This window comes from Pinus tabuliformis, chromosome Q (assembly GCF_031772625.1).
Source record: "Pinus tabuliformis cultivar Carrire ecotype Pingquan chromosome Q, CPIR1, whole genome shotgun sequence".
Classification (NCBI taxonomy): domain Eukaryota; kingdom Viridiplantae; phylum Streptophyta; class Pinopsida; order Pinales; family Pinaceae; genus Pinus; species Pinus tabuliformis.
This window is the reverse complement of record NC_142296.1, coordinates 997,146,035-997,170,733: the sequence shown is the minus strand read 5'-3', so window position 1 is coordinate 997,170,733 and position 24,699 is coordinate 997,146,035. Positions and strand designations below refer to the sequence as shown.

Below are 24,699 nucleotides of genomic sequence, written 5' to 3'. Positions count from 1 at the left end.
CCGTCCTCTTCTGCCATCTGATCCTCTTGCTCTGCGTCCACCACAGGCTCCTCCTGTTTTGCATTCACCATAGGCTCCTCCTGTTCTGTGTCCACCACCCGAACACAGTCTCCCTCTCCGTAGGTGTTCTCCAACCTATGCCCAATATCTCTGTATTTCCTACCTCTTTAACAGATGTAGGGCTTCTCCCTCGGTGTCATAGACTGCTAGCTCCACAGGCTGAGCCAGATCTATGCTCTGATACCACTGTAATATCCCCTTTCAGGGATATTCCTCAAACCCAAACAACTCCAACCAAATAATACGCGAGTGATATAGTAGCCGGGAAGCTCAAAGTGATAAAAATAACAGTAGTGCAACATACAATAATGTAAACATGGAATATAAGCAAATACTCAAGAAATGCAGAGAGACATGCTAAGCCATTTTATTATACTGAGTAATGGAAAGAGTACAGGAGGTGATAAAAAAGATAGCACCTCGACTTGCACAAGGCAAGTGAAGAAATACACTGAGAATAGTAAGGGAATGGCCTCTATCTGAACTGCGTCCAAACTGCCGGAGAACTGCTGTGCTACTGCTATTGCTGGAATCAAATGAGGATTTGGGGCTGTTCCCCTCCTCAGAAAATGCTGAAACTCTGGAATCAGCCTCTGCTCAATAAATCCAGAAAAGCCCAGAAAGCTTTTCTAAAATGGTTGACCCTCGAAAATCAGCCCCTTGAGGATCTACGTTGTCCCTCAAGGCTCTGCGCTACCACTGAATAGAACTCTCCAAAACTCTGCCCGAAACTCTACCAAAATCCTCCAAGATGCAAGGGCTGATCCCTTGCTCAATCTCCCAGCTCAAATCCTCCACCTAAACCGAACCCGGAGCTCCTACCAAAAGAAATTGCGTCCTCCCCTCTCAAGACTATGCAGTCATCCTAGTGCTCAGCTTCTCCTCATCTCCAAAGATCAATCCACCTGCAAATGACTGATGAAACTACCTTGCCCGAGTAGGCACTTGAAGTCCCCCGGGCCTAAGGGTGAGATCTCCGAACGGAGACACTCGATGCACTAAACAGTGCTACAGACAGGCTAAACAGCCAGCGTGCTCTAAGTCGAAGTGACTAGCTCAAATGCACATAATCGAATGCCAAAATGAGGAGGCTCCTCTCTCCTTTATAGTGTTGGCCTCTCTCAAAACCCTAAGGCCCCCTCCTCCAACATAGCCTCTTTCTTGCCACGTGCTCCTCTCCATCTGTGCAGTCACTCCAAGTGTTTATGTGAGCCCCTCCTCTACGTGGTTCTTTGGCCCCCGTTGGCTCACCTTTTAAGTTACAATGTTGTGCTATTAGGGAGTGTCTTTATTCATAAAGTGAGTATGTCCCCCTTTCCTCACCTTTTTATTTATAAATATCTATAGAAGGCAAAATTGAGCAAAATCGAATATTCCAATTAGCCATGGCTAATTAGGAATATTACATCAGCAGCCATGCTTCATCAATCCGAACTTGATTAAGTCATTCTCATAATCATAATGCAAGTCATCGTGTCACTAGGTGAAAATGCATACATCAAGGATGAGTCATGCAGGTTCCATTTTTCATGCCAAATCACAACTATCATTACTTCAACCATTTTGCTAAGAACAAGGAGGCCAATCTCCAAATACCCACATAAGTCATCATGCCCACATAATATTGGTTTCAGGGCATATCAACGATCATTAAATCAGATCACTAGACATCAGGTCAAGTACAAATTGCTATCGTAGAGAGATCTATAGTCAAAGCACATCTCAATCATCAATTCAAAGTTATTGTCAAGCGTCATGACAAAACACTGTTCATCAATATAAATCAGCCAAATCATGCCAACTTCTTGTAGCACAAACATAGTGACATATCTATATGTATGTCCCGGTCACCTGCAAACACAAGTTTAGTCTGCATGCTCATGTTATGGAAAGCATTCAACCTTTTCATGTTAGCATATCTTGCTGTTATATGCAATACATCTGTGGTCCTGATATCTTCCAGGTGACCATTTGATTTCATTCACAATACTTCATTATATGATCAACTATTTAACTCAACAACTTTAGAAATCAATTAATAGTGGCATAATATGTCAGGGACATCATGATTCACAGTTCAGACAACTTCAGAAAGCTTCAGACGATGGTCAACAACAATCAAACCTCTGGTTGCTCTCTTCAAGTTAGCATGAGTGATTTTAGCTGCCTGGACGCTGTCTAGGCCTTAACATGCGTGCGTCCAGGGACAACATCTCCTATATCTATGACTGTGACCAGAGCATAAACCTTAATTTCTACATGGGCTTCAGATCTAAGACTCTGATGCGGACCAATACTGTCAGATGCACATAAATCATACTTCAGCAGTATAAAATACAAATAGTAACAAGGGTAAGAATCTTGAGAAGAGATTCTCCCTCTGACTGGGGATTTGCATCATTCATCTTCATTCATGTAAGCAACATGTCTCTAGTGGAGTCATACAACAGTAGATTTGTTAGATCATAAACATATGGCTATCAACATCATGCCATCAATCTTTCATCAAAGGTTAGACTCAAAGTAGCAAATAGATGCAACATCATATCTCAAAGATTATGAACATAATAGAATTTTTTGTCAAGTCACTCCATCAAGTTACTACATCCAGTTTAACCATATGCCATCAAGACAATACCATAAATAGTAAGAGATTTGGAATATCAATCTTACACTTATATCTCTCACATCAAGGTTACCATGCACTTCATGACCAATGAGATCAGATTAGGTCATTCAATAAAGCTTTATAAAACACAACAAGAGTGTCAATCTGTTAAAATTGGCAACTAGGGCCAAACTTCATGTGGCTCATCTTATTCATGACTGATAATATTTTTATTAGATTCCTCTTGTCGAGAGGTGTATGATTGATATAAAGATCATCCGATTCTGATAAGTATTCATGGAAATATGAATTTATTTTGATTATGGAATTATTATCTAGCCGACCTACAACTCATGTAGGCTCAGAAGCCCAACAGTCGCATCTATTCAAACACCAACGTTGTGTATAAATACAGGAGGACTTTTTTCTTATTTGAACTCACTCATCTCATCACGTCTCTCTCTCTCTACTGTGCAGAAAAGGGTCTCTCCCTCACACATGTGAAGCCGAAAGCTACTGAAACTAAAGCTGCAACTGCAGAAGTAAAGTTTGACTTGTGTGGACCAGAAGATCTCCTCATTTGAACTGCGTTGTAGGTTCATCTGAACCTCCTCTGAAAGCCACAAATTTTGGTGGTGGAATCAAGTCAATCCGATGGACGGTTTGCAAGATATCGATTGCCCTAGTTTGAAGGAAGCCGCTGAACTGAAGCTACAATTGTAGAACTGAAGTTTGACCTGCGTGGACCAGAAGATCTCCTCATCTGAACTGTGCTGTAGGGTCATCTGAACCTCCTCTGGAAGCCACAACTTTTGGTGGTGGAATCAAGTCAATCCGACAGACGGTTTGCAAGATATCGACTGCCTTAGTTTGAAGGAAGTTGCTGAAACTGAAGCTGCAACTGCAGCTTGACCTGCGTGGACCAGAAGATCTCCTCATCTGAACTGCGCTGTAGGTTCATTTGAACCTCCTCTGAAGGCTGTAACTTTTGGTGGTGGAATCAAGCCGATCCGACGGTTGGTTTGTGAGATATCGACTGCCCTAGTTTTGATGATGAAGCCGCTAATGCTGATGTTGCTGATCTAGGGTTTGCTACCGCTGATATAAATAAAATTTATTGTATTATTTCTCTCTGCTGAATTATTGAAGATAAAAAAAGATTTGATCAAAGGGTTTCCTCACACATTGTGGGGTTTGTCCCTGGCTAGCAGCCACATCTTGTGTCTCTTGTCTTGGCTTGTTTTCTGTCGATCGTTTAATATTCTATCAGCACTTTACTTTATGTACATGTGATTGCTAATTTGTGGAATATAATAAGAAAAAGAAGTAAATTGTTATAAGCATAGAACATACCATAACTTAACATGGTATCAGAGCTGAGGTGAAGAAAAAGCCCGAGCAAGAGCAAGAGCAATCACCAAAGAGAAGATAGGCAAGGCTATCCTAGAAGAACAAGGAGTGGTGGACCATGTGAGAGGCAATATTGTTGAGCCTACATTAAATGCATCTGTTGCTGCCAGGTACAAATGGAAAACTGGAGAAGTCAAAACAAAGAAGATCATCCGAGACTCTATCGACAAGCACTTGGTGGCCTACATCTCTAACCTGAACACCTCCAAGGAAATCTACGATAGACTAGTGGGTTTATTTAAAGTAAATGATGCAAATCAAGTTTTGTTTCTTAGAAATAACCTGAGGGAAATCAAGAAGGGTAAAGATGAGAGTATGCAAGCATACTTCTTAAGAATCACCGAGATCAAGAACGATCTCCTATCTATTGGGGAGACTATTACTGATAGGGAAATGGCACTCACGACTCTTGGAGGATTACCATCCGAATGGTACGTGTTCAGGACTACTCTTCTGAACAATCATGTAATGCCTGGTTTCAAGGAATCAATGGCTAGATGCATTCTAGAAGAAACAAGGGTAGAAGAGCAAGAAATGCCCTTGCCTGAAGGTCCGCTTGCTGCCTTTTCTTCTCATGCTAAGAAAAGAAATAATTCCGAGTCTAAATCAAAAAGAAAGGCTGGACCTAAGGGTGGAAGAAAAGGACGATGTTACATTTGCAATAAAGTAGGTCACTATGCAAGGGAATGCCCTGATAGAAAGGACTCTCACTGTGACAGTGATCAAAATCCCTCATATGGTAATTGAAGGGATGGAAAATTCAATAACAAAGGTAAAAGGAATGCTGGAAATCAAGGAAGAGGACAACCATTCAAGATGGCTAGAAATTCCAGGATGTATTAAATGCACCTGACCTCCAAAAGAACCTGGTGTCCATCTCGGCAATGGAAGACAAAGGCTACAAGGTAACCTTCAGCAATGGCAAGGTATGTGTATCGAAAAATAATGTTAAAGATGCCTTTACTCTTGGGTTTCGTGTTGATTCATTATATCAAGTCGATGAAAGTCAGGTAGGTGTCATGTCTTATGACACATCTCTTCAGTCCGAACTTTGGCATTGGAGGTTTGCCCACCTTCATTACAAAGATCTACCTGATGTAAGACATATGGTAACAGGGATGCCCAAATTCCGAGTAGAAAAAGAAGGTGTATGTTCGGGATGTGCCGAAGGAAAGCTCAAAAGGGGACCATTCCCCTCAAGCCTAAGCAAGACCTACGATATATTACAGTTGGTTCACTCAGGCATACCTGAGGTTGGCATTAAGAGGGAGACTACTACACCACATACTCTAGAGCAGAATGGTGTGGCACCATACAATTGTGGAAGTTGTCTCTATGGGTAGATGATGTAACAATGCCTGATGTGGAAGAACTGATGGATCCTATTTATCCACCTGAGCCTTCCTCTTCTAGGAAGAGGCCTTCATGGCTTAGGGGGATACTTGATGATGCTGAAAAACATACTGCACCCCGAGGAACCTTCCGTGAAAGTAAGAAACCCAACAAGTATCAGGGATACCTGATCAGTATGACCACAATCATACAAAATGAGCCTTCATCATTCTCAGATGTCGTCAAGCATCAAGTATGGAAGGATGCTATGACCATTATGGAGAATGATGTCTGGGAAGTAGTTCCCAGACCCTAGGACAAGACAATTGTTACTTCAAAATGGCTTTACAAGATAAAGCTGCAGCAGATGGAAGTACGGAATAGTATAAGGCTCATTTTGTTGCTTGTGGTTTCTCCTAGAAGGAAGGTATAGACTATGATGTGATATTTGCACCTGTTGCCAGATATACGACCATCCGCTTGATCATAGCCCTTGTGGCTTCACAAGGATGGAACCTACATCAGATAGATGTCAAGACCGCGTTCTTGCACGGTTCAATAAAAAACGAGGTCTATGTGGAGCAACCCGAAGGATTTGAGATTTATGATTGAAAATCTCATGTATGTAGGTTGAAGAAGGCTCTCTATGGGCTGAAGCAAGCACCCCGAGCATGGTATGAGAGGATCAATAGGTACTTGATGAAGCTGGTATTCACTAGGAGTGAAGCTGATCCTAACCTTTACTTTAAGGTTGAAGATGACAAGCCTCTCATACTGGTGTTGTATGTGGATGACCTCTTTCTAACAGGTGCATACCCTCTCATTCACAAATGTAAGAGGGAGTTGGCTTCTGAATTTGAAATGAAGAACCAAGGACTTGAAGTGTGGCAAAAGCCAAGGAAAATTTTCCTATCTCAAGGAAAATATGTGGAGAAGATTCTGAAAAGATTTGGTATGGTGGACTGCAAGCCTGTGACTACCTCGAGGATCTTAACTTTTAGAAGTTATATGGTAGTGATGTTGGACCAGATTTGGGAAATGTCTCTGAGTTTCAAAAACTCATTCGCGTTGATGTTCTTGGTGAACCTCCGTCCGAACATATGTTTTGCAGTTAGCATTCTGAGCTCATTTTTGGTTGAGCCTCACTAGATTGGTGCCAAGAATCTTTTGAGATGTCTTCAGGACACAATCTCTCATGGATTGAGATACACTGATGGAAATATGAAACTACATGATTATTCAAATGCTAATTAGGCAGGTAGTGTAGAAGATCACTGGAGCACTTTTTAGTGTTGTTTCTCTTTGGATTCTGCTTCGATATAATGGATGAGCAGGAAGCAAAAGTCGGTTTCCATGAGCACTGCCGAGACCGGATACATATCTACGAGTATGATCTCGTATGAAGCTGCTTGGTTGGGAAAGCTCTTCAGTGAGCTGTTTGAACACATACCACTGTGATTCTCTGTAACAACCAGAGGTGGGATTCGATTATTGAGGAATCCCGTATTCGTCGATTGCTCCAGTAGATAGACATCATCTGGGATATGGTAAGTCGATGAGCAAGGAGGCTCCATCGCATTAAGATGATGTATAGGTCGATACACCTTGTCAAAGCCTCGAGGAAAGATCTAATCTGTGATTTTCCCAAACGAGTTGGAGTCGTCAAGAAACCCTTGTACAAAGGTCCTGCATGTTGCATAAATTGAGCTCTGGGAGCTCTGAGGGCTTGCAGTTCTTACTGGAGCAACATATGACCACAGGGTGACTCACCCTCCCCTGGCGGTGCACACTGGAACAAGATGATTCGCTCTCTTGTGGAATATGATGATTCACTCTCCTGTGTAGCAAGATTGATGTGTTCTCTTGTGAGGTCTGGATTGATGTGTTCTCCGTGGCGATTGTAGTAGGATTGATGTGTTCTCCATGGCGATTGTAGCAGGATTGATGTGTTCTCTTGTGAGGCCTGGATTGATGTGTTCTCCATGGCGATTGTAGCAGGATTGATGTGTTCTCCTGTGAGGACGGGATTGATTAAGTTCTCCTGTCTAGATATCCTACCGATGTAGTCTGGGACTCATGGGAAGTACCTCTCATCTGATCAATGAGTAGGGAAATGAAGTTAGGGACCATAGTAGTATTGATCATCATTTATCTACCATACTCCCTACGCTAGGATGTCCTCCATTGATCTAGGATCAATGATATTGGTCTGGGACCAGTGGTAGGAGTGGTACATTCTATGACACTGACTTCGGGTCGGTTGTTACTGGTCTGGAACCAGTGGTACGCACTCTGAAACTAACTTTGAGTTAGTGGAGGATGTTACTGGTCTGGAACTAGTGGTAGGAGTTGTACTTACTATGACACTGACTTCGGGTTGGTTGAGACTGGTCTAGGACCAGTGGTACATACTCTGAGACTGACTTTGAGTCAGTATGATACATCCTCGATCATTTCTTCTTCTTCATAATTCGGACAAAAGCAGAGCAGAGCTGTATAGATCAGTACAGGGCAAAACAAGACAAAGCAGAACAAGCAAAATAGAGCAAAGCAGGGCAAGGGTCAGGCTGTACAGGGCAGTGCATTTGATGGATGAATAGTAATGACCGATAAACAGATTGCGTATGAAGTTCTCCCTTGTTGAGAGGGAGTGTTAAAATTGGAAACTAGGGCCAAACTTCATGTGGGTCATATTATTCATGACTGATAATATTTTTATTAGATTCCTCTTGTCGAGAGGTGTAGGATTGATATAAAGATCATCCAATTTCGATAAGTATTCATGGAGATATGAATTTATTTTGATTATGGAATTATTATCTAGCCGACCTACAACTCATGTAGGCTCAGAGGCCCATTAGTCGCATCTATTCAAACACCAACGTGTGTATAAATACAGGAGGACTTTTTTCTCATTTGAACTCACTCATCTCATCACATCTCTCTCTCTCTACTGCGCAAAAAAGAGTCTCTTCTCTATTGCGCAAAAAAGGGTCTCTCCCTCACACGTGAAGCCGGAAGCTACTGAAACTAAAGCTGCAACTGCAAAAGTAAAGTTTGACCTGCGTGGACCAGAAGATCTCCTCATCTGAACTGCGTTGTAGCTTCATCTGAACCTCCGCTGAAAGCCGCAACTTTTGGTGGTGGAATCAAGTCAATCCGACGGACGGTTTGCAAGATATCAACTGCCCTAGTTTGAAGGAAGCTACTGAAACTGAAGCTGCAACTGCAGAACTGAAGTTTGACCTGCATGGACTAGAAGATCTCCTCATTTGAACTACGCTGTAGGTTCATCTGAACCTCCTCTGGAAGCCACAACTTTTGGTGGTGGAATCAAGTCAATCTGACGGACGGTTTGCAAGATATCGATTGCCCTAGTTTGAAGGAAGCTGCTGAAATTGAAGTTGCAACCGCAGAAGTGAAGTTTGACCTGCATGGACCAGAAGATCTCCTGATCTGAACTGCGTTGTAGGTTCATCTGAACCTCCTCTGAAGGCTGCAACTTTTGGTGGTGGAATCAAGCCGAACCGACGGTCGGTTTGTGCGATATTGACTGCCCTAGTTTTGATGATGAAGCTGCTAATGCTGATGCTGCTGATCTAGGGTTTGCTACTACTGATATAAATCAGATTTATTGTACTATTTCTCTCTACTGAAGTATTGAAGATAAAAAAAGATTTGATCAAAGGGTTTCCCCACACATTGTGGGGTTTGTCCCTGGCTAGCCGCCACATCTTGTGTCTCTTGTCTTGGCTTGTTTTCTGTTGATCGTTTAATATTCTATCAGCACTTTACTTTATGTACATGTGATTGCTAATCTGTGGAATATAATAAGAAAAAGAAGTAAACTGTTATAAGCATAGAACATACCATAACTTAACACAATCGCTCTTTCCATATGCGGAATCGTGTATAAGAGTCAATGAACTATCCTTCTATATGAAATCCATCATGCCAAGTATCAAGAGTATCATTTTCGAGAGCCAAGGTGCTAGTCTTCTTTATAAGATCAAGATATCCAATAGATAGATCATAGATGTGTATTGATATTAGATAGCCTCATAAGATAAAAAATGTTCAACACCTGGTGCATCTTTTCATCATAGGAAACATATATCCAAGTCACTTTCATATGCATGTATGAGCCAATAAAGAAAGAGGCATTCTCATTATACCTTAGGGCTTATCGAGCCAATAGTTGAAACACAACATACCATGCATATCTCAAATACCTTAGCACCTACTCCTTAGACATAGGCCACTTGAAGCACTTTGTCACCTTTTCATTAAGTACCCATTTATCTCTTTCAAGATCTGCATCTGAAAATGATCCTCAAGAAGGATCTACTCATCACATCTTATCAAGGAGGTTAGAAACATCCATATGCTCAAATACATCTGTAGGAAATACAAGCAATAAGCATAATCATCATATCCATAAGACTATCAAGTAAGAAGCATCATAAGTCAAGAAATACTTATCTTCAATGAGAGGTGATCCTCTCCCTCTTGAACTAATCTTCAAGAGCCATCAATGTCCATGGTCCATATACCAATTTTGTCTTCAAGTATCCAACCAGATCTGCGAGGGATTATCCCATCTAGGGCTTCAACATCTTCACATTGACCAGCTAGGTTCCATATCTCATATGGTTTCCATAAACCAGGGTTTTCTCTCCAACCCCAACTTCATAGAATCCATCAAACCCTTATCATCAAGATGCCTATGGTTTTCTTCAATGTTGTGAAAATCGTGATTGGGATTAAATCGGCGCGGGGAACAAATCGGAAAAAATCGGAATTATCGGGAAAAAATCGTTTGGTACAAAAATATTCATTTTTTTTTCATTTTTTTCCAATTTTTTTAATATCTAAACCATCTACAACATAAAATAACTACATTGACACATAAATATGATAAAAAAACTAATATATAAGATGTTTAATATCATTTCTTGCGCTAAAATCACACATAACATTGAATCATGTCCTGAATAGTAAGCCCTGACTCCTGAGTCCCAACTCAACCTCAAAATATCAACAAAAAATATGATAATGTATCTCATCATGTCATAATGTCATATACAATAAAATGAAAGTCTAATCCTATTGATTTCCTCTGCCCCTCTTGCGAGAAAATGCCACAGCTTTCCCTTTCCCTCTAGATGTAGATGCTGGTGCCTATGCTGGTAGAGATGGCAGTGGAGTCTGATGTGTTTTAGAAGCTGAAGAACTAGAAGTAGGAGCTATAGGAGGTAGACCACGTCCTCTACTTGTGGCAGGGGTAGCCCGGGCAAGTGGTGTCACCTGGAAACATTACAATCTCCCAATCCTGAAATCCTGAAAAACTGATAAGTCTGCTGGATTTTAAATGAAATCTAAAATTCTACTTTCTCCATATGAAATCCAATGAGGCTGGAACCACTCTCAAACATCCTGAGTCATTTCATGGTAATGTTAAAAATTTAAGTAAAAGGATGAAAATGAAGATTAAGGAGAATGTGACTTTTACTTTAAGAATTTAACATTACCATGAATAGCATATCCATACTAGGGCCTAGAATTGATCATTAAGCTGCCCCACTCAAAAATTATTTGTTACTTTCAAAAAAAATGCATGAAAAAACCCAAAAAACGTTATAAAACTATGCTGTTGCGACCCCCGACGTTTTTTTTAGTTTTTATCGCGATTTTTTTTCGTTTTTATCGCGATTTTTTCGTTTAATTATCGCGATTTTATCGGCAGAGGGAAAAATCGCGATTTTTCATTTTATCGCGATTTTCACAACACTGGTTTTCTTCAAACCCTAGAATTCTTTCAGGTCTCCACCATCCTCTTGTTGCTTCCATCAATGGTGTCATCATTGGGTTGATCTCCATGGATTTTCTGCAGCCCAACTCTGATACAGTGTTAGTTTTTCATAGGGTGACATTGTTCTTTGTTATGATAGTTGCATTTCATCATAAATACATTAAGTTCACCCCATATCATCATTACATTATTCAGATCTACACCATTATATATCAGCATATGCAATTACATAGAAAGAAACAACATCACCATCATTATCAATGCAGCGGAATATAAAAGAAACAGTAGAAGAAAGCATGCACACACAGAGACACCAGATTGGTCCGAGACCAGGGAAAATCCCACTATGGGGAAAACCCTTGCAAATCTTCTTATTCTTAGATCGTCATCAAATGATGCAAGAAAAGAGAGTACAATGATCCATAACTTTATCTATGCAGCAAAACGATAATGATATCTATGAAACAGATCTCATCATGCTAGGAATCAAAACCCTCATACTAATGGTTGTAATGTGTTATCACAAACTGATGTCAACTGCTGTATACTGCTGTCACTGTGCCGATCACTGTTGAGTACCGCTGTCACTGTGCCGATCACTGCTAAGTACTGCTGTCACTGTCAATGAGCCCAATACATATGTTTCCAGCGGAAACTAACAAATCAGATCTATAGATCTGCAGATTTGTATACCAGAAGTGAGAAACCCAGATCTACCTGATCACTGAAGACCACTGAAGCCAATATGTCAAAACCCTAGATTTTAACTGGGTCGCTCTCATCAACACTGTTTGCGAGAGACTGAATCTTTTGGGTCGCTCTCACGATACAGTATGCGAGCAACTGTGACTGAAGAGTCGCTTCTAGGAGGTCTCTATTCGTGCGACTCTGGCACTGAATTGCAAAGACCTAAAGTCGCTCCCTTGTCGAGCTGTGCAAGTGATCCCGATGTCTTGGTCACTCCCAGGACTACTTTATGCGGGCAACTGGGGACCGGAACGTTCCAATCTGCCTCTGAACCTAGAATCACTCCCATAAGCCCTTGTGCCAACATCCAAGGGTCTATAGTCGCTCTCATAGGCTTGTGTGCCAGGGACCAGGGACTAGAATGCCCTCTTCTATGCCAGCGATCGAGAACCAGAAGACCTTAACCTAGAGCGAACCTTTCGCCTGTAATTCAAACCCTTAGCGAAATCCTTCCGTCGAACCTGTGCAAACCAAGACAAAAGAGAAGAGAAGATGTGTCCAAATGATTTTGAGGTCTCTTCTATTTATAGGATTTCCTGAGGGGTCACTTAAGGTTAAGACTGACCCAAGCAGTTACTCATGTGGTTAGGGCCGACCCATTCCATAATACATGTGTGAATAAAATAATTCATAACTCAATTTCCACTTAACTAAATTGGGTGATCTTTAGGTCGATTTTGGTCCTCTCAAAATGCGGAATCTAATGCAATCATTATATCGGTCATTTGAGTTGTCCAAGGTGGAATTTTACCATAGTTGCAAAAATTAACATTCTCTTGTCTACCTTGACCTTGGATGAACTCATATTTTGCTAAATATCTTAAGCCTAGGTCTCGTGTAAGATTCTTTCAAAGGGATTTTTTGTCTAAAGTCTTATTAGCTTCTCCCAAAGTTCGCACTTTTGTTGAACTTTTCTATTGAATGAGCCACCTTCCCTCCCTTCAAACCTACCATAGATACATATCTATCACAAGTGAGTCATACTGGGACTCCTCCTGTCGGTGAAAATCCAAGAAGGGTAGGGGACGTAGACTGTGGTGACAGTGGGCCTTTGTCCCAAAGTGTTGTTGTGCTCTCTAGCTTTTTCCTATTTACAAGGCCTACTAGTTTGTGCAGCAACAAGGCCAATTCGAATGTCTTTGAAGATTAATGGTTAGCTAGGATGGATTTACAACCACTGAAACCACTGCCACTAGCTAGGGTGTGTATTCCAACGCCAAAACTGAGAAATGTAATGAAACTACTAGAGCTCTCTGGACAATTATCAAAACATCAATATTCATTCATACCCCATATGAACTGTCATCCTCTTTTTTATAATTTTTCTCCTCCAAATACCAAGTGTGTAATGTTCCAAACTAGGAAAAATAGTGCTATGCAAAGCAAACAATAAAAACAACACCATAAAATTGAAACATTCAGTGCGCACCCATAAAAGGTCTAGGAATAACCAATAAATGAGCCATTTTATTATAATCTGGGAGAAAAGTACAATAATGTGTAAGTGGTGCACCTGGGCTTGCCTCAATGGCAAGTGTGATCAAGCCCAGGTGGTAATATGTCAAGCTCAGATGGCACAAATAATTGCTGCAATGATGCCTTGTGCTGCCCTTGTGAAATTGTGTTATCTGCTGCAAAGATGTTGTTGGAAACCCCACCTCTGGTGCTCAGAAAATTATGGGAAATTAACCCCGGCCTCTCCACCAAATACCCAGAATAACCCACGAAGGAATTGGCCAAATGTTGACCTCAGAATTTTGGCCCAAATTCCCCTTAGCTCCTCTAGCTGCTGGCTGAGTTGGGACCCCTGTTTGACCCCTTAGATCTGCCTAGAAAATTCTATAAAATTAGGAGTGTGATCCTTGCCCAAAACCCAGAAAAACCCAGAAAGGGTTTCCCTTGGTTCCAACCTTCAAAAATTGACCCTTCACAACTTGGCCCTCCTCCAATTTCGAATTTTGTTGCTGTGACTGATCCTGTCAATCTTTGCTCTCCCAACTCCAACAATCCTCCTCAAATGGCCCTCCAAATGATCTCCCAACCTCCCAGCTCCAAACATCCCCAGATGGTGCTGCCCTAAAGAGTCTCACTCCAATGACTGCGCAATCATGGAGGAGATGACGCATCCTGCATGTGATGAAATGAGAGTTGCGTGTAGGATGGCCCTCTTGTTTGTAGCTGCCCTCTATACTCCTGAAAATGATGAAGGATGCTCCTATCTCTCCAACCTCTCGGAGTACCTGACGTTGTGACTGCGCAATCCGTGCACTGTTGTTACTCTCCCCTGCTACTAGTACTCGACTTACAACTGCTATAACTTGTCTCCCTACTGCTGCTACGAACTGAGATGAAGAAGAACTCCCTTCTAGGGCTGGCACTCGAAGTCCACCGAAGTAAGGGTTGAGATCTCCACTCAGAGACACTCGTGTGCTAAACAACACAGTGAACTAGCTAAGCAGCTCGAGCCACTAAGATTGTGTTCAATATGTCAAAACGATACCAAATGAGGCTGAGCCTCCTCTATTTATAATTCATGGGCCTCTTTTCCCATGTAGGCCCACTCCAACTAGCAATTCAACCTTCCCTCCTTAGTCATTCGAACTTCCCTCTAAGGTGGTGCGTATTTCCTCATGTGGGTGGCCCCCATGCTATGCCAACAAAACATTTCAGCCCCTTTTTCCTTCCTAAGTCTTTTCCAAAAGTCACATGGGTCCAATGGCCTCCAAATTTGCGGAAATTGCAGAATAAATAAACCAGTAACAATTTAATTTCGGAAGGGACATTACAACATCCGAATACCATGAGTTGCTGAAATACCATGTATCCCCTTTTTTAATAATAAAGTGACTTTATAAGTTGTATTTCTTAATTAAATCAAAAGTCACTTATAATCTTCTTTTTAATTTAATTGCTCACTATCACCTTTAAGATGACATTAAATAATTAAATTAATTTTTTTCTTTCTTTCGTTCTTGACAAGGGACATTACAAATTCATATGTATGCTTACTCAGTTTCTGGTGCATCAAGCAGAAATGATTGACACTACAACTATTCTTTGGAGTTGTCGTACTCTCGAAAGCTGAACTATCTTTTTGCTCTCTACAGAGCCTAGTTTGTTGTGAATTTAAACTGAAGGAGTTTTGCTACAATAACCTTAGTTTTGGCCCAATAAAGCGGATCTGGATTTGTCCCTTACAATTAGAAGTCGGCCCTTTTTCTGTAATGGCTCGACCCATAGTTTGAACCCTCATAGGTCTTGACTATCACAACAAGGATGTAACGCCCCTTCAAATATATGTCGATGATCCTGATCTATCTGAGAAACCTCGGATTTTTCACTACAGTGCATATGTAATTCTACCCAGATCAATTCGTAACTGTCTGACTTGAGTTCTCAAATCTGTCCTCTGCATATCAACAATTCAGCCATACAATAAAATCATATATTTGTATGCACCCAATCGCTGCAATGGAAAATTCCCAATCAATTGAATACGTGACCAGAAGTCAATTCGACCCTCAGGTATTATTGGGACTCGGTTTCAGCTCCTTTGCAACTCTGAGGTTGCCCCAAATTGCGGCCTCGTCTCTATACTTTGCTTTGTCTCTATTTGCGTAAAAGGACACAGCCCCTGCAATTCCTGGCTTGCCCAAAGAACTCAGCTTCGAGGAAAGCTCAGCCCTAGCCCCTATCACACGATGTCAATTCTGGTACTAGCACAGCAAATGTACTCAAGAATTCCGCCCAAGTTAACAATGCAAGTTGGTTTAAGAATTTATCTTTGCCTCTGAAAAACACACACAACAAACTTGCCTGCCACTCGTTCTCTTGACTCAGACTGTCAGGTAATGGGTCAGATCTTAGATCCGTCGACATTTGTCATGGAGTGTATCTGACATGCCCATGAAATAGATCTTGAAAATTCCCGATCTACACATTACCACACTCCCTTGATTGAACTAGGGTTTCATCATGCGCATACCAAATAGCACAAGGTATTTTCGACCCTTGGTATTTCATCATGCCCTGATGATTGCCCTCCAATTATGCCAGCAACAAGAAAATGCCAATGATGTAGTGTATGTAGGCTTGAAACAGTTGTTTCTAAGAGCCTTCAATGATCTAAAAAAATGATTTACAACTAAGGTTTGAGTTGTGTAGTTATTAATATTTCGAGGAGGGCTTCTTGCCAAGAGAAATTAAGGGCCCACACAAGCAGGGTGTACTCACCAGTAGTGTTAATCAGCCTACTTATCAAATTGACTAGGTTGGCTTTAACCACACCGAACAATATAATAAAAGTATAAAGTATGGCCTTACCCATGCTTACAATGCACTAATGATACAGTATGAATGGGCTGTGTCGATGTTCAAATTACACCAATGATTCCAACGTGACTTTCAGCATAAATGCTAGAACAGACTTTAGCAGGGATGTCAATACTGTTACATGGTGTGGGGTATTTCTAACTTACTTGTTTCATTAGTGTTTGCACCGAGCAGCTTATTATAATGACATTTATTTCTCTTCTTCAAGCTGATGTCAGAATAATGTTTGTGCAGGACAATATGAAGCTAATGGATGATATTGCAGTCTTGAGACCGACGTTATTTGCCAGTGTACCCAGACTTTACAATAAAATCTATTCAGGGTAAACGAGAATGCTAAATATCATTGGTTCAAGTGACATCAGTGGCTACGTTGTACTCCTGATAAGAATTTCAAAGAGCATGGATACCAATATGACTAACTTTATAACCTCGACTGAAACAGAATTTTGAGTGCTGTGAAGATGTCTGGTTCTCTCCGAGAAAGTCTATTCAACATTGCATTCAATGCTAAGAAGCAGGCAATTACCAATGGTAAGTTATTTACAAAAATATACCTTTTGTTTCCTGCACCTTTAAGTAAATGATGATATGCTGATTATGTGACATTCGTAAACATTTTTTCTAGTGGAGAAGAAAGAAGAAACTGGAGGAAACTAGCCACTGTGTCATGAAATTAGATTCCTTATTGTTAGTTACAGCATCTGGGATACATTAATTTTCCAAACATATCATTGTTCAAATGTTTGATTGCACTGGGAGGAGGTGCAGTCTACAGCCTGGGTGGAATAGTTGTTGTCACGACTCACATCTGTCTGTCCATCCATGTGTGATTCTTGTAAACTAAAATAAGAAACAAGTTGAGATCCATAACTGATTTTTTTATTTTATTTTATTTATTTATTTTTATAAAGAGCTAACCATTAATTATCATAAAATACGTGGTTTCCTCCGAAGGAGAAAATGAAGCTTGCAGTGCAATTTCTATGTCTTTTGTGATGAATACACGAACTCTTACACAAACTCGTAGACGAACCTATGGATCTTCATGCAATAACTCTCTTCAGCGGCCTCTTGCCAACATGAGCAAAACGTCCCTCGATCCTCGGCGAACCTTAGATGAACCTCTCCTCTCATAGAATATTTAAAATAGCATAACAAAACATAAACTCATGCGGAACACTTTGAAAAACTTCTCTCTTTTATTGATTTCAAAAGATGAATTACAATGCTGGAAGATTTAGAGAAACTTCAATCAGAGATAGACTGCTTGGGCATTTACCAGACGATACACCTTAAATTAAGATGCACTCCAGAGGCTACCTGGCCCTTTGCAGACTCTGTCTTTGAAATTTCTAAAACAAACACAGACTCAAACTTAATGAGTTCAGCCACTTTAGGTTCTTACCAAGGTTGTTAGGCCCTGATACGCAGGCTTTTCAAACTCGACTCTAAAGAGACTTTCTTCGTGATGCAAGTAGATCGAACACAGATGTTCGCAGATGCAGAGTAGGAAGATTATCTCAGACTTCAAACAACAAGATTCTCACTCTCAGACTCTCCAACTCCAAATGCCCCAATGAGCCTTACTTCTCTCTTTTTATAGGATGAGAAGGGGACAAACATCAAACAGTCGTACTAAGATTCTGAGATATGGATCAAATCACACCAAAAAACAATTGTACTAAGATTTTGAGATGTGGATCAAATCACACCAAAAAACAATCGTACTGAGATTTCGAGATGTGGATCAAATCATGCCAAAAGTCGAAGAAGTGCTCCGAGTCTCGAAAATTAGAATTTTTTACAAAGTAGAAATTATTCCAAATCCTACGGAAAATATATTTACAATGTGGAGAATTTTTGTCGTAATATCCCACGAAAATTGGTCACTATCAAAGTCAAGTGACAAGACATTACTGTACATTGTGGATGCTTTTCAGGCGGAGCCCATGAGAACCCTTGGAGTCTTTTAAGCTATGTTCCCAATGGATTCGTACCAAGGAATCAACTATTATTATGATGGTATGCTACACTAATCTCCCATGCTTTTGTATAAATTCTTTAGACAATCTTGGTTTCCTGAGGATAATTTGATGGTTTACTTTGGTTAAGAGTAACCAATGATGATGTCCTCTCATGAAGTAGCCTAATATGCGATCATCATAAAAATTCTTTAGATTTGCAATAGTCTTACAGGGAAGGTGAAAACACTCCATGCCATTACATTCCATGCACTCCTGACCAATGTGGAAAAAGTCGCTGTCGGGATTAATTCGGCAAGGGTCCAAAAGTTGAAAAAGTCGGCAAAGTCGGGAGTTTTTTGAAAAAGTCGGCAAAATTAAAAAAACACAAAATTATTCATTTTTTTTAATTTTTTTTAACATCTAGAGTATCCACAACATCAAATAAATGCATTTCCACATAAACATGTAAAGAAAGCTAATATATAATATGTATATGAAGTCTAGTGCTGCATCACATATCAAAATAGTGAATCCACTCCTGAATTTTGAGTCCTGTCTGAGTTTCAACTCTCAAGAGTCAAAATATCAACAAAAAATATAATAAATGTACATCATGAGTCATCTAAAAGTCATCAAGTAATCACTAATCAGTCACTGAGATCCTCTTCCCCTTTTACGGGAATAGGGAATGGCTTTGCCTTTTCCTCTAGAGGAAGAAGACCCTGCCCCTGAGGATACAAAAGGAAATGGACTCAATCGTCCTCTAGAAGCTGATGGAAGAGGTGGCCTCTGTGCTACGCTGCCGCTGCTGCTGCCCACCCTAGATGGTGTCACCTCCTCCTCAGCATCCTCATCCAGCTCTGCTACTGCCTCCTGACCCTGATGTTGCTCCACCTCCTCCTCCTCTATCTCTAGCTCTCCCTCCTCTGCAACTGCTACATCCTCTAGATCCACACCTAACCAATCCGGGATCGTGTCCAAGATTGGCCTCTCAGTCTCGACTCTCCATGCAGCGGTGGTATCAATATTGTCCAATGAGATGGCTTCCACATCAGTAGGTTTTTGAAGCTGTCTCACCCACAATCGAAGATTGTAGTAGACGTATACCATGTCATTGAGGCGTTTGGATTCCAATCTGTATTAGGGTCATAGATTGTAAATTAGTACTTAGAAAATTTAAATATTAAAATTAATCAAATGAATTCAAAAAATTTAATTTGAAATCTTTTTAGTTTTTACCTGTTGCGCTTTTTGGAGTGTATTTTGTCAAATACACTCCAGTTGCGCTCACACCCAGAGGAACTGCATGTTTGGCTGAGCACTCGAATGGCAAGCTTTTGGAGATTTGGTACTCTGGCACCATAGCTTGTCCACCAAGCATCTACAAGTTAAAAAAAAAATGAGAAACATAAAAAAAAACATTGAAATTCTAAACTTGAAAATTTGAAACAAACTGAAACTTACCTGGCATTTTGGTCGTCCTATTCTGAATAGCCATGTCAAAACAAAATGTGCCAGTGGCCATCCTATAGACCTCCATTTCTTTAGAAATCTCCTCACGTTCTCGCCTAGATGACACCATCCTCTCGACACAAGTGAAGAATCCATCCATCACCTCGGCATCAAATCTGAAACCACAAGCATAAGAAAATGCAGGGTTGAGGTAGACACCTGCAGAATGAATGGGGCGATGGAGGGTATTGTTCCATCGCTGATCAATCACTCCCCATATGACCTGTTGTTTCTCCAACCCCTCGTCTCCCTTATCTGCATAATAAGCACGGATGGCTTCTTTGGCCCTATCCATGGCCTCATACAAGTAGCCCATTGCGGGCTTCTCTCCATCAACCAACCGAAGAACCTTTACCAAAGGTTCTGAAATGGCACACACCTCCTCTACTCCTGCCCAAAAGCTCTGATCATATGAAACTAGTCTGCATATGCCCTCTCCCTCCGGTTTGCGGCTAATAGATAAAGAACGCCATTCCGCTGAGAGAAACATGCTCTTCACCTCCCACATAGAATTCAACAGAGACTGAAGAGATATGAAAGTAGTGGCAAATCGTGTAATGGCAGGCCGCACCAACTCTTTTTTGTTGGTGCATTTTCTCATCAAGCTAAGCACAGATGAATGATTATAAATAAATTTTGTTATGCTCTTGGATGATTCAACAATATCCCTCACAGTAGGAATTTTACCTATATCCTCCAACATCAAGTCAATGCAATGAGCAGCGCAAGGTGTCCAAAACAAGTTAGGATACCTCTCCATAAGCATCTTGCCAGCTGCAACATAATTTGCAGCGTTGTCCGTTATGACTTGGACAACATTGCTTGGGCCTACTTCCTGAATGAAGATGTCCAACAACTCACATAATAAACGTGCATCTTTAATGTGGTCAGATGCATCAACAGATTTCATAAACATTGTCCCCTTGGGACAACTAACCAAGAAGTTAAGAAGGGTCCTACCCTTCTGATCAGTCCAACCATCTGACATGACTGTGCATCCAGTGTGCTCCCATGATGCCCTAAACTCTGCCAATCTAGTAGTGCACTCAGTCTTTTCATCTTGAAGAAGAGGCCCTCTCAACTCTGCAAAGGTGGGGGCTTTGTACCCCGGGCCAACGACAGCAACAGCATCAAACATAGGCTGGTAGAATGGGTTTGTCTTGGCAATGTTGAAGGGAACATCGCTCCATAGAAGACACCTACTGACCAACTTGTCAGCTTCTGCCTTTTCCTTTTTTTTCAATGATGATCTAATCCCAGGTTGTGAACCAGCTGCTGTTCTAGGAACAAAAAAAGATGAGATAGAAGGATGAGTACCACTACCCAATGTACCCATGGGTGAGGAAGGTGATGCTGCTGTAGAAACATTGCCACTCTCAATTCCCCCCACTCTTGAGCCCCCTGCAATTTGGTTTCTTAGTGTTGCCCTGGTGTCTTTTCCTTCCTCTTTATCCATCAATGATTGAATGGCCCGTCGGATGATTTCTGGAGTTGTCTCTTTGCAAAGTTCAATATTTTGGCCTGGAATTTGCCCCAAATGGAATTTTAATCTGTTGATGCCTCCTGACATATGCTTTCCACACAATTTGCAAGTCAAATACATTCTATTGACCGTCCCAGTTTCAGGTATAACATCAGGCTCACCAAACTCCCACATAGAATCCAAAACCCTCGGCATTTTGTTTTAAACTTTGAGCTGGAATTTAAAGTTTAAACCTGGGCACAAAAAGAATGGAAAGAAATTCAAATCAGCAAAATTATAATTAGTAATTTACTAATTTGTATTGCACTCAGAATTTAGAAACAAATTAGTAAATATTAAAATAATAAATATTAAATAATAAATCATAAATGTATGTAGTATGTACAGTGAAATAATTTATTACAGTCATAATTTATTACAGTCATAATTTATACAATAATTTATTACAGTCATAAATATTAAACGAAGGCTGGAATAAAAGAGCCTGCTATAGAAAATGTTGTTGTGCCTAAAAATTTGGTGCTTTGCCTCTGTTTCAGTCCCCCCAATGGTTAGCACATTTTGATTTGATGGCTTCAGGCATTGTGTCAAAATGAAATGCGTATCACCCTCAAGTTTCAACAATGATCCTGAGCATGACTGCCCAGAAAAATCCAACAAGGGCTCCGCTTGTTCACATTTAAATTGGTCATGTGATGTATAGTCAGAGTGACCTATTCTGCAGTCTAGATTCTAGAAATGGTGACAAGCTACCATAAATGTGTTGATTTCCAGCAATTACATTACAAATGCCAAGATAGAATATGGGGGGACATGCATAATAGCATATCAATAGCAAGTTAATTGTTCATGAAGTGTGAAGTTAGACCATCCGATATTACAATATTCCAGGTATTCTAAATATTCTGCTGCATATAAGAGTCATGTTTGTTACACGTGAGTTGGGGCTTAGCAAATTATTTTCACTTCAGCTGAACTTCAATCATCTCAGGTCTAGCAATAACATCATTTTGCCATTAACATTATGGAATAAAAGGTCAGGTTATGCCAAGCAGGCCTGTAGTATGGTTCAAACTTCAAACGAAGGCTGGAATAAAACTTAAAAGAGCCTGCTATAGAAAATGTTGTTGTGCGGCTGTGCCTCCAAAATTTGGTGCTTTGCCTCTGTTTCAGACTTTCAGTCCCCCCAATGGTTAGCACATTTGATGGCTTCAGGCATTGTGTCAAAATGAAATGCGTATCACCCTCAACAATGATCCTAACTTTAAAGTTTAAACTTTACATACGTAACAGCTATATACTATATAGTATAAACAATCAGCTTGACGGCAGCAGCTAGCAAATGCACACCCGTGACCCACTTACCTTGTCAGCTTGACGGCAGCGGCTAGCAAATGCAGTGTGCACACCCACTTCGAACTGGAAACCCTCGTAGTCGTTTCTCCTCCACAGCGAACAAGCCAAGGCCCAAAACACAATGAAAAAATTAAACGACGAATTCTGGTTTTTATGCCCGCGGACGGAATTTTTTTAAGTTAGCCGACTTTTTCCCATCGACTCCCGATTTATTCCCGATTAATTCGATTTATTCCCGATTTTTTCATTTTTTAAAAAGTCGGCAAAAAGTCGGCCGATTTAATCCTTTTTTTGAAAAAATCGCATTTTGGGGAATAAATCCCGACTTTATCGCGACTTTTTCCACACTGCTCCTGACAATCACTTTGAAAGTCTCTTTCAAAGTACCTTGGATCCATAGCAGTCTTATTTATCCCATACCATCTCCACCATTCTTGTAACCAAGTTGGTTGTAACAGTAACTGTGTAATGAAGACAGGTCCACATTTTAATAATGTGTAATATATTTATGATTTTTCTTCTCTGCATAAGAGATCACACCAAAGATCTTTATAGCCCTGGAAATTATAGACAGTGTCAGGAAATACAAGGCTTGGATCCTTTTGTGGCCACATTATTCTTACAGGATGTTCAGGATATCTGGTTCTATTGATAGTATAATATTTATGGAATGTTTTGGTTCTATTGCTTCCCTCATTCCATATCAAACTGGTATCATGAAAACTTCCCCTTAATGCTTCGTCTGCAAGATTAGAATACATCATTGAATTCTTATACACCATATCACATATCCAAGTGTTGGACTTAGGGTAAATCTTTCTTTTCGGTACAACGTGCTGTAAGTGCTGATGAGGCTGTAGATTTGCATCCATAACTTTTGTGTTTCTTAATTGCCAAGTGGGTTTGCATTTTTCCTCATAGATTGGCCATGAGGTGCTATCTGGGATATTTCTAAGTTCTTCTTGCTATGTTATAGGGTCCTATTCAGTGACAATAGCCATTAGATGATTTTCTTTTTTCAGATACTCCCTACTCAAAAAATCTAGTAGACAGTTTCTTTCTCCCTTTATATGCTCTACGTCAAAATCAAAATTTGCAAACAATGCTTGCCATCTTGCAAACTTGGATTCACTATACTTTTTAATGTCTTTTGTCAGAACTTTTTTTAGTGCAGAGGCATCAGTTCTGAGTAAAAATTTCTTGTGTACAAGGTGGAGATCGAACTTGTCAATACAATTCCAAGCCGCTTTGACTTCCTTTTCAATTGTTGAATAATTCTGTTCGGCCAAATTCCATGTTCCTGAGGAAAATTGTATGACTTGTTCTTCTCCATCTTTTATTTGCTTTAAAATTCCTCCCCATCCAATATTACTGGCATCACTTTCTACAATTTTTGGAAGATTTTCATCTGCAACATAGAGAATGGGTAAAGTTTTTACCTTGGCTTTTATTTTCTTGACTGCAGCAGTATGTTCTTCAGTCCATGGTATTGGTTCTTTTTTCAACCTTTGGTTCAGTAGGCTTCGGTCTGAAGCACACCCTTTATAGAAATTACTGACATAATTTAGGCATCCTAAGAATCTTTGTAGCTGCGTCTTATCTGTAATCTTATCAGGAAATTTGTCGGCGAAATCTAATGCATGTTTCTGTAGTGTGATCTGCCCATCTTCAATACTATGGCCAAGGAATTTGATGGTTGTTTGAAACAACTCCATTTTCTTCTTGCTTAGTACTAGACCATTATTCTTTATTATCTGTGAGAATTTCTGAACATGTTTAAAATGTTCTTCAACAGATTTTGAAAAAATGAGTACATCATCTATATACACAATAAGCCAATCAAAGTATGGCTTAAAAATCTAATCCATTATCTTCTGGAATTTGGATGGTGCATGCTTTAAACCAAAAGGCATGACATTCCATTCATAGTGTCCAGCAGGAATAGTAAAAGCAGTTTTGAACCTATCTTCTTCTTGTATGGAAACCTGCCAAAAACCAGATTTCATGTAGAACTTGGAGAAGATTTTGGCACCCGTTATCTTTCTTATCAAACTGCGTTTGTGGGGGATTGGATATGTGT

At 40.3% G+C, this 24,699-nt stretch overlaps 3 protein-coding genes across 4 annotated transcripts in view; 1 reads left to right on the top strand and 2 right to left on the bottom strand.

The window, feature by feature from the left end:
* The window catches only part of LOC149222825 (long chain acyl-CoA synthetase 6, peroxisomal-like), a 343,129-nt gene that overhangs the window by 271,190 nt on the left and 47,240 nt on the right, over positions 1-24,699 (top strand). For both annotated transcript variants that reach the window (XM_089385641.1, XM_089385640.1), the window contains exons 13-14: positions 16,536-16,624; positions 16,747-16,835. In XM_089385641.1, the coding sequence (XP_089241767.1) occupies positions 16,536-16,624; positions 16,747-16,835 (178 nt within the window). The remainder of the gene's footprint in view (positions 1-16,535; positions 16,625-16,746; positions 16,836-24,699) is intronic.
* On the bottom strand, positions 18,765-19,929 carry LOC149222827 (uncharacterized). The gene is made up of 3 exons (XM_089383179.1): positions 19,733-19,929; positions 19,508-19,649; positions 18,765-19,403 (listed from the first exon to the last, which is right to left on the bottom strand). The coding sequence occupies exons 1-3, from the start codon at positions 19,878-19,880 to the stop codon at positions 18,920-18,922; spliced, it is 774 nt and encodes a 257-aa protein (XP_089239305.1). The 5' UTR covers positions 19,881-19,929; the 3' UTR covers positions 18,765-18,919.
* LOC149222826 (uncharacterized) lies at positions 19,891-22,899 on the bottom strand. Its single transcript, XM_089383679.1, has 3 exons — positions 22,629-22,899; positions 19,938-21,496; positions 19,891-19,896 (listed from the first exon to the last, which is right to left on the bottom strand). The coding sequence occupies exons 2-3, from the start codon at positions 21,456-21,458 to the stop codon at positions 19,891-19,893; spliced, it is 1,527 nt and encodes a 508-aa protein (XP_089239805.1). The 5' UTR covers positions 21,459-21,496; positions 22,629-22,899.

Bases quoted from the DNA above. Each gene is read 5' to 3' on its own strand.
- LOC149222827 (XM_089383179.1), bottom strand. From the start codon at position 19,880: ATGGATGGATTCTTCACTTGTGTCGAGAGGATGGTGTCATCTAGGCGA. The intron at 19,650-19,732 runs GTAAGTTTCAGT...TTTAACTTGTAG, and splicing joins TAGGACGACCAAAATGCCAG to ATGCTTGGTGGACAAGCTAT. The intron at 19,404-19,507 runs GTAAAAACTAAA...ACCCTAATACAG, and splicing joins CACTCCAAAAAGCGCAACAG to ATTGGAATCCAAACGCCTCA.
- LOC149222826 (XM_089383679.1), bottom strand. From the start codon at position 21,458: ATGCCGAGGGTTTTGGATTCTATGTGGGAGTTTGGTGAGCCTGATGTT.